The sequence below is a fragment of the Danio aesculapii genome, chromosome 24 (genome assembly GCF_903798145.1).
Source record: "Danio aesculapii chromosome 24, fDanAes4.1, whole genome shotgun sequence".
Taxonomy (NCBI): domain Eukaryota; kingdom Metazoa; phylum Chordata; class Actinopteri; order Cypriniformes; family Danionidae; genus Danio; species Danio aesculapii.
Genome location: NC_079458.1, coordinates 1,335,424 through 1,344,631, shown reverse-complemented (window position 1 = coordinate 1,344,631; position 9,208 = coordinate 1,335,424). Strand labels below are relative to the sequence as shown.

The 9,208-nt window shown below is 39.4% G+C and overlaps 1 protein-coding gene across 1 annotated transcript; it reads right to left on the bottom strand.

Annotated features, from left to right (window-relative positions):
* Positions 1 to 651: 651 nt before the first annotated feature.
* On the bottom strand, positions 652 to 7,882 carry LOC130218605 (uncharacterized). The gene is made up of 7 exons (XM_056450844.1): positions 7,822 to 7,882; positions 6,832 to 6,881; positions 6,393 to 6,586; positions 4,348 to 4,502; positions 3,739 to 4,259; positions 1,822 to 2,030; positions 652 to 1,137 (listed from the first exon to the last, which is right to left on the bottom strand). The coding sequence occupies exons 2-7, from the start codon at positions 6,845 to 6,847 to the stop codon at positions 940 to 942; spliced, it is 1,293 nt and encodes a 430-aa protein (XP_056306819.1). The 5' UTR covers positions 6,848 to 6,881; positions 7,822 to 7,882; the 3' UTR covers positions 652 to 939.
* Positions 7,883 to 9,208: the final 1,326 nt, after the last annotated feature.

The window sequence follows — 9,208 nt, the reverse complement described above, 5'->3', positions numbered from 1 at the left end:
TAGTTTTAGAAACCACCAAAGTTACAAATAATAACACATCTGATCAGTGATCATGTAATGAATGTCAATCCAGCATTTACACTTTTCCAAGAGTGGATAAAAGACTTCCAGTGGTTAAAGTCCACTATGAAAATGACTAAAGCATTCACCGTAAAGCCGGTGGGAGTGAATCTACACATTTTAAGCACGAGATGTTCTAACGTTATCTGAAATCCTTCATTTAATCGTCACGATGCTGTCAATCGTGCGACTGACACCGCGTTCTCCATTGCTAAAGAGCATGCATTCACTGAGATGAAACCAATATTGCAGCTCATGAAAAGGCCTGTACTGCTATTAAGATGACGTATGCAAATAATAAGTTATATGTCAATATCATCTGTGCAATATCAGACAGCACCCGTGAGAATGACACAACACAGTTATTAATGTTAACTAATAATAGGGCCGGTAAATTAAAATCAGAGAAATCCTCTGGCTTTTTTCTTTTTTTGCTGTATCAAACACATACCAAACCGTGACACCACTGTGTCGTATCGAACCGAACCGTGATTTTTGTGAACCATTACACCCCTAATATATATATATATATATATATATATATATATATATATATATATATATATATATATATATATATATATACTTCTCTGATAATCTGAAGTGTGCATCCAGTAGTCACCTTACTATCAAATTCTGAATGGAAGTGAAGAGATGCAACTGATGCAGGTAGATCATCATGTGATAATGGCAAATGGTGAATGTACTTAGAGTTCCATTCACACGACTAACATTCTAAAATGAACACACTTTCCTAACGGTCATGAAGTCAATTCAAATTCAAATGTTGCAACTTTTCGAATAGAATTCTGCTGGAGATCAAAGCGAACATGACATTCCAGAAGCTCTTGATCTTCCCAGGTAAATCACCTTCAGCCCTCAGTGTGTGATGGCCTTTTGACTTGGAACATTCGGTTTAATGTTCTCCAGCTTGTCCTTGACGTGGTTGTACTCTTTCTCCCAGTCTTCTTTGGACAGAGATGAAGGGCTGACCTCGAGGAAATTGTAGGCGCCGTTCGCCTGAACACTGAAGATGCCATTGGCCTTCATGCAGCTGAGGCCGAACTGTGTCCAGCCCTGTACACATCACATGACAGGTCAGACAGCTTTATAAATCCATCCCCATGAGCATCAGACTAATACTTTACAGTACTGTTGGAAAGTACTCTTATCAGAATGTTTTCTCATTTGATCCCGTATTTGTTTTATTTTCCGTCTTAGTTAAATGCTGTTATTGAAGCAGTGGCGCTTTGGGTTTTTGCGTGTGACCACTACGGGGCGCTGTTGTTGTACATATAGATATATTCAGGCGTGGTGTGTGTCCCTGACATGATGCAGATGTGGAAAAGTGAAAGTAAAAGATTCTTTGCGTTCTGAGAGAAAAGAGTCCGGGTCTTCATTTAAAACCAGTCTTGGCTATTTTTGAAAATGTGTCTTTGCCTTGCTTCACATACAACAAACAAAACATTCACATAACACAAAATGAATTAAGTATAAAATAAAATATGCATTAGTTTCCTTTCTGTCCTATAACAGCATTCGGATAGTAAGCATTTGAAGGCTTGGTTCAGATGGTGCATCATCATCACACATCTATTGATTTTTGCTTGGATCCTATGCTTTATTCTGCTAACCTTTTAATCCTGTTTAATTTGACTTTGATAACAAATGTGATTCACCCCAAACTAGACCATTATGTTACTCTCCGAAATGCTTTCAGTGCTTTCATTTTTATGAAAAGCTCTGTTCTTCTCATCATACCTGTTTGGCTGCTTCCACAGACTCCAGAAACTCATCCTTCATGTCCTCCAGGAATTCAATATAGTCTTCCCCAGCGAAGGTCCTGTCCTTCAGGGTGTCCAGAAGAACAGCAACCTTCTCCCAGAACTTCTGGAGCTGGATCAGAATCTGCTGGATTCTGGACAGGCACTTCTGGACCTCATCCAGGTGAACAACACTGGGCAGCTGACCTGAGATACCAGATGGAGACAAACTGAAAATTACTCAGACACCTCAGCCTCTTTCACAATTAATTCGCTATAGTTTAAAAAAATCATAGTAAAATATGTCCTGAGAGGTTTAGCACAAAAGCAAGGTAAGGGATTGAGCCTGGGTTTTCAAGCTTTGCTGGCTGAATTTAGCCTTGAATCAGTTGCATGAAAGCAGGCTAAATTATGTTTGTTATGAAGTTTTATTGTACTTGCGTTGCTCTTGTGTAAAAGCCTTCCAATGTGAACAAGGCTGCAGAGAACAATTATTAAAAAGGTACCTCCAGGGGCGGACTTAGTGATTAGGGGGCCTTAAGCAATTCCAGGTATGGGGCCCTATAGCATTTTTGAAAAATAAACTGCATGTTTTATACTTAAAAAAATATATAAAGTATATTTTATATATTTAAAATTTTAAAGGAACTTTTATCTTCCTAATCTACAATTAAAGACAATAAATTAACAAACAATGTTTCAGCCAGACAACAGGATTGTCAGACAAATGCTGTCAAAACTCTCCCTCCTGCACACTCCACCTGCCTCTACTCTGATTGCTGGCAGACTGCTGTCACTACAATCATATAAACGGTCCATTTAAAACAGAGGAGAAGCAGATCGGTTTGATTGTACCATGGAAATACCCTGCGCTCGCTGTGCTAAAACATTTGCCGTCGGTATGCAGAGGAATGATCTGCTGTGTGGCACTGTGCCACCTTGAAGTGCTCTGAGGCAGGGCAGAGACCGATGGCATCACCCGCACCTCGTCAAGAAGAGTAACGTTAGGAACGGCATGAGAGTCTTTAAAAATCTCTAGTAACACCTAAAAACATTCGGTTTTGTGCGAAGTTTGGCCCTAGTGGGGTCTGAAAAGCTGCTAGATTTGCAACACTGACTGCCAGTGTATTTGACAGAAGCGCTGCGTTCACACCTCTCACATGTGCAGTATGGAATGGATGTTTTATTAATGATGGGGGCCCCCGGTTTTGAAAAAAAAGTTAATAGCGTTTAAATCCTAATGGTTATAGACAGATATTACAACATACGATAGAAAATGTATCAAAGAGCTATATGATTAATATAGGCTTCTTGGCATTGGTTGGGGGCCCCTAATTCCCTGGGGCTCTAAGCAGCTGCTATCCGTCGCCTATTGGTTAAGTGGGTCCATCAACACTATTTTATGTCAAACAGTTAACGAGCAATGCTTAGTTTAAAAATGTCACATTGTCAGCGCCAATGGTGTAGTGGTTAGTGCGTCGACACATGCACTCTGGTGCTCACGGCGACCTGAGTTTGATTCCCGCCTCGCGGTCCTATGCCAACCCTTCCCCTCTCTCTGCTCCCTATGCTTTCCTGTCAGTTCTCTCTACTGTCCCATCCAATAAAGGTAAAACCCCCATAAAAAATGTCACATTAGCAACAAAATACACTTAGATAAAACATGGTAAGGTCAAAGTGTCTGAATAGTTTTTGCTAGAAATTTTTCAAAAGGTTTTAGTAATCCACTGTATAAAGAATATTAATGAATAATATGTTACAGGTTACTTATTTTATCATCTGCATTTGCATAATTGTACTATGATTTTCTGCATCATATGGTAAACGAATATATAAAATGTATAATTTTGTATTTTGTTAATGAGCAAACACCAAAATATGCATTATATACATATCCATAAAGCAAGATTCTCACCATTTTCAATTTTTATTTTGGCCAAATTCAGCTGTTGGTCCATTATCTGGTTCTGGATGGTCCACTCCTGGTCTTTCAGATGGCGATGAGCATCTGTGAGCTCAGACAATCCTCCTTGAAGAGTTTGGATCGTAGCTTGATAAGAAGAGGCAGTCACCATATTGCTAATATAACCAAAAATACTTTCCATGAACGGCACCATCATTGAAAATATAGCGACTCCTGGTGCATATGCAGCTGCTGCAGCAGACGTAGCATCAGGTGTTTTCATGATTGGCTCTTCCTTGCTGCCTGTGATTTTGTTAATGAACGCTCGAATTTCTTCATTTTTCGCCTCAATCTGTTTCTCAGAGGCTTCGATGTCCTTGTTTAGTTTCTGAAGGTTTTCTTCCAGGGTGTCCACAGTTTTCTGAAGGGCCTCCATCTCACAGGTTTGTTGCTGCTGTGTTTTCTCAGTCTCGTCCTTTTCTGTGATGATGTCACTGGTTGATTTGGCGACATCACCGTTGTGCTTGTCGTACCTGAATGTGCAGCAAATATCAGTAATATAAATATTCAATTTTGATTCTGGTACTCCATTCAGTATAGTTTTCCAGTTCACATTATTACCTCTTCACGATCTCCTTGACGTCCTTTATGATGTCACTGATCCACTCCTGGGCTTTCTCCAGAAATTTGCGAGCTAACTGGGGTTTGTTCTTCTCTGCGGCCATTTTTAGACTGGGCAGCAGAGATTTAACCAGGTTGTTGCTGGTTCCCACACACTGCACAGATAGAGGTAAGAGAGATTCTCATTGAAGAATCAGCCACAATATTAACAGATCTTATGGTTCATACATTCCAATTAGAAACAGTCTCCAGTTATGTATTCATTGATTCAAAGGATTTGGTCAGAGACCGTCTCCAGTTATCTCCCATGTTACAAAATCAGCCTTCTTTCATCTCAGAAAAATTACAAAGCTGCTATCTATCTCAGATGCAGAAAAACTAGTTAATTTTTATGACCACTAGTTTAGATTACTGTAATGCTCTGTCAGCTGGCTGCCCAGCATCTTCTATTAACAAACTTCAGCTATACAAGAGTTCTTACCAGGTCTAGAGAATATATGATCACATCACCCCAACTTTATCCTCCTTACACTGGCTGCCTGTTAAGTTCTATATTAATTATAAAATATTGCTTCCTATAATGCACTAAATATCGAGGTTCTGTATATATATATATATATATATATATATATATATATATATATATATATATATATATATATATATATGTATGTATATATATGTATGTGTCCATATCGGTGCATCACTAATTCAAATGACACGATCTGAGCAATTCTTTAATTAATGATTCGCTTTTTAATTAATTCAACATACTTTATTGTACTTGTTAGACTGGGCTATGGACATTGCTGTTTACATTAAATTAAAGGCGCAGTAGGTCATCTGTCTAAATCAGTGGTCACCAAACTTGTTCCTGGAGGGCCGGTGTCCTGCAGATTTTAGCTCCAACCCTAATCAAACACACCTGAACAAGCTAATCAAGGTCTTACTAAGTATACTTGAAACACCCAGGCAGGTGTCTTGAGGCAAGTTGGAGCTAAATCCTGCAGGGACACCGGCCCTCCAGAACCGAGATTGGTGACCCCTGGTCTAAATGGTAACCGGTTAGTATAATATCTTTCAAATTCAATCCCTCCCCTGTTGTCCAAAGCCACACCTTCTAAAATCCCGAACGCACGCATTAAGGATGACAGCAGACAACCCACTAGATCATGGCATTCGCCAGTTAGAAAACTTTACAGTATGTTATAATACTAAAATTCTGAAGTAAAAACTGTATTATCTAGCAAGTTTACAGTTATATAGTTAGCAAGCAAAATTTGTCATCAGTCTAACTCATCAGTCTCACTCTTTCACACACTTTGTCCTAAAGCCACTACTGTATGCTGAGTGTTTGGTCGGCGGCATGCAGGAATTACACTTATTACTGAGCCATACTGACCTGCTATTTCAGAGAGAATATTCAGAGTAGTGGTGAACAATAAAGGGAGCACGGCACAGGCTGTCATTGATCAGAAATGACCCAATGTGAATATAAAAGCAACTTCAGCTCAGTAAAGCTAGGCTAGGTGGAATAGTGCTATTTACTGATGTTCTGTTGTTAAACTGAATATAAATCTACGTTATAGATGCTGTAAAAGGCTCTTATGAAACTGAAAATACTCATCATCAAAACTCAATAGACATCAATCTTTCAGGGGGAGATTTCAGCTGAACAACACTTCTGTGCCGATAACCCATGCATAATAACTCAATCTACATCAGCTCTGCGTGACTAATAGAGTGAGTATGTCCTAACAGAAATACTTCAGCCATGGTGTCTTCCTTCCTTCCTGCGTGCAAAAACTCACTCCAATTCAGGAGTTAAAAAAAATGTTGATTTAGGATTTGTTTATATAGCGGACACTTAATTTACTTTAATCACTACTATAGGAATGTGAAGAGACTTTCAACCAGCACAACAACACATGTTTCTGAAGATGATCGCTGGAAACTGGACAATGGAGAACAGGGACATTTAGTATTTTATCCATAAACTGAAGTCTTCTTTTAATAAAGCTGTTCAAAAATGAACAGAAGAATACCTTGAACAGAACGGCCTCAGAGGATCCAAATAGAAGCTGTGTTTCCAGAGCTCTTTCTCTGAGCAGACGTTCCAGCTTTGGATATCCACCCAAACACAGATAAGACAGATGATAAAGAAGAGCCGTTCGCTCCGCAGCCGGAAGAAGCTCCTGAATAAACTCTGGACTGCTCACAGAATCACTGAGGACGAGCTCTGAAACACCAATCCAGTCAGTTCTTCCATTACCAAGTCAAAATATTTACTTTGTAAGCTAATTAAAAAAAAATTACAGTACAATGGGTATTGAAAGAAAGTGACATAGTTTGTCTACTAAAAGACACTTTGATTAAATCCATTTCTCTGAAAATAACTGCACACTTCTGTCAAAATCAAGAATGTAACAACCTTGTAGTATAGTGCATTTAATTATACAAAATCAATCAAGTAAACCCACTCACCTTTACTATCAGCCATGTTCTTTACAGAGATGGTATTATGACAGCTGCACCTGGTAAATGCAGAATGTTTTTTTTAACTATGAAATATGAAAATAGAAAAGTTAAAAGTAAACTACATCATTTTAATTTTAATCATATGTTTGTGCAAAAACGTAAGAGTAGGAGTTTGGTTCGCATTGCCAGCAATAAATCAGACTAGATTCCAGTGCATATTGGGCTCTGGCAGGGCTGCCCCTTGTCACCAATTCAGTTCATTGTGGACAGAATTTCAAAGTGTGGCCTTGGGCTGCAGGGGGTCTGGTTCGGGAACCACAGGATCTCATCTTTGTTATTCGTAGACGATGTTGTTGTGTTGGCTTCATCGAACATGGACCTTCAGCATGCACTGGGGCAGTTTGCTGCCGAGTGTGACACAGCTGGTATTAGAATCAGCACCTCCAAGTCCGAGGCCATGGTGCTCCACCGGAAAAAGGTGGTTTGCCATCTCCAGGTTAGAGGAAAGTCCTTACACTAGGTGGAGGAGTTCAAGTATCCTGGGGTTTTGTTCACGAGTGAGGGAAGGATGGAGCGTGAGATTCACAGGAATAGAAGCATCCAGTAGTATTTACTACATTTATACATTTCTAGACTCTTCACGGCACAAAGAAAAATTTAATTACTCCTCCAGATGCCAAACAGAGTCGGCGCCAATAGCCTAGTGGTTAAGTGCGCCAACATATAGCACCATGGTGCTCACGCCAAGCTGAGTACTATTCCTGGCTCGAGGTCCTTTGCCAACCCTTCCCCTCTCTCTGCTCACAATACTTTCCTGTCTGAAATCTCCACTGTCCTATCTCAATTAAAGGTGAAAAAATAACAATAATAATAAATAAAAATTATTAAAAAGATGCCAAACAGAGAGCTCAACATATGTCCTCATAAAAATATCCTATTCAAAATCATATCCTTCATTTAAAAAAATAACATGCGTAAAGGAAGAGAGGTACTCACTTGTAGAGATGTTGTCTTCCTGTCGTCTTCTGATCTCCCTGCAAAGCCTCATATTTATAGAGAGAGGGAGATTCATGCTGCGTCATGGGTCCATGGGTTGCCAAGTTGATTATGACTCAACCAAATTGGATAAAAACACATGAGATATCAAAAATGTCTGCTGAAATAAAGCATGGAAACTCCCTGACTCTCTAGTACCCATTGACTTTCATTTTCATTATCCCTTTTTCCTTTTTTCTACTATGGAATTCTTTGGCTGCAACAGAAAACAGAACCTTCTAGAGGTTTAAAAGCAAAGGAAGGGGGTAAATAATGAAGCAATCAAATTGCTGTAATATTTAAAGGAAGTTGAACTCAGAATTATTAGCGCCGCTGGGGGGGGGGGGTTAGGATGATTCTATTGCCCGTTTCCACTGACTGTTACAGTACGGTACAGTACAGGTCACCTCTATCAGGCTTGCGTTTCCACTGCTAATAGGGTACCAATGGATACCCTTTTTGGTGGGCATGGTGTACGACAGAAAGTTTCAGTTGACGTCATTCTCGCTAGGGGAAATGTCTACTGTAAAGCTATACAGGTCATTCACGTATCATATGAGCAGCACTTCTCACAAAACAGAGGCTTTACACTGTATACTGTATAAATGTTCATCACTTTCTATCAACATGATTTGATTATAACTGCAGATCAATGATGGTGTGAAATAGCCTACTGTAATGACTGCAGTTATATGAAATAAATGAATGAACATATATGAACTCATACAGACTCTTACAGTCTCTGGTATTTTACCAATTACAGAAAAACTACACATAGCAGACATTTGGTCCTTATTTAGGTTCAAAAACAACACGTAATATAGCCCACAGTCAGAGCAGGCCTCTCATCTGTGTCTGTAATCTTCAGCAGCACATGTAGCCTCTGTTAGACAGTAATTCCATCCTTCCCAGTTCATAATAGTCCAAAAGGTGATGATAATAGTTAAACATGGCAGTGTGGTCATCTGTTAGGTTGCTGAAAAAATCTTCGCTTAGTTTTTTCGCGCTTCACTCCTGCGTTTGTTCATTTATGAGAGGATCGGGTGTCAGAAGCACTTCATTGTGACGCACGTCATTATCATCAGCTCAAGAAGTTCATTATTTCACATATAGACGTGCACCCGAGCGATCGCGAGCTCCCTGGAGAAAGTGAAACCGCTCGCACTTTTAGACGGCCTCGTAAAACAAAAACAATACACAGCAGATTTTGTTCTTTTTGGCTTGGTGGCTGTTCATCAAGACAACGACAAGGTTTGTTTGAGCTCAGGTCGACCATGGCTCATTATTATATGTATATATTATTACAGTATAATGTCTCGGCTGTATTTTTAAAAATAACGGTTCCTAT

Excerpts from the sequence above, each read along its gene's own strand:
- LOC130218605 (XM_056450844.1), bottom strand. Across the intron at positions 2,031-3,738 it reads CAAAATAAAAATTGAAAATG|GTCAGCTGCCCAGTGTTGTT; the intron begins GTGAGAATCTTG and ends CTGGTATCTCAG. Across the intron at positions 1,138-1,821 it reads CTGTGGAAGCAGCCAAACAG|GGCTGGACACAGTTCGGCCT; the intron begins GTATGATGAGAA and ends TGATGTGTACAG.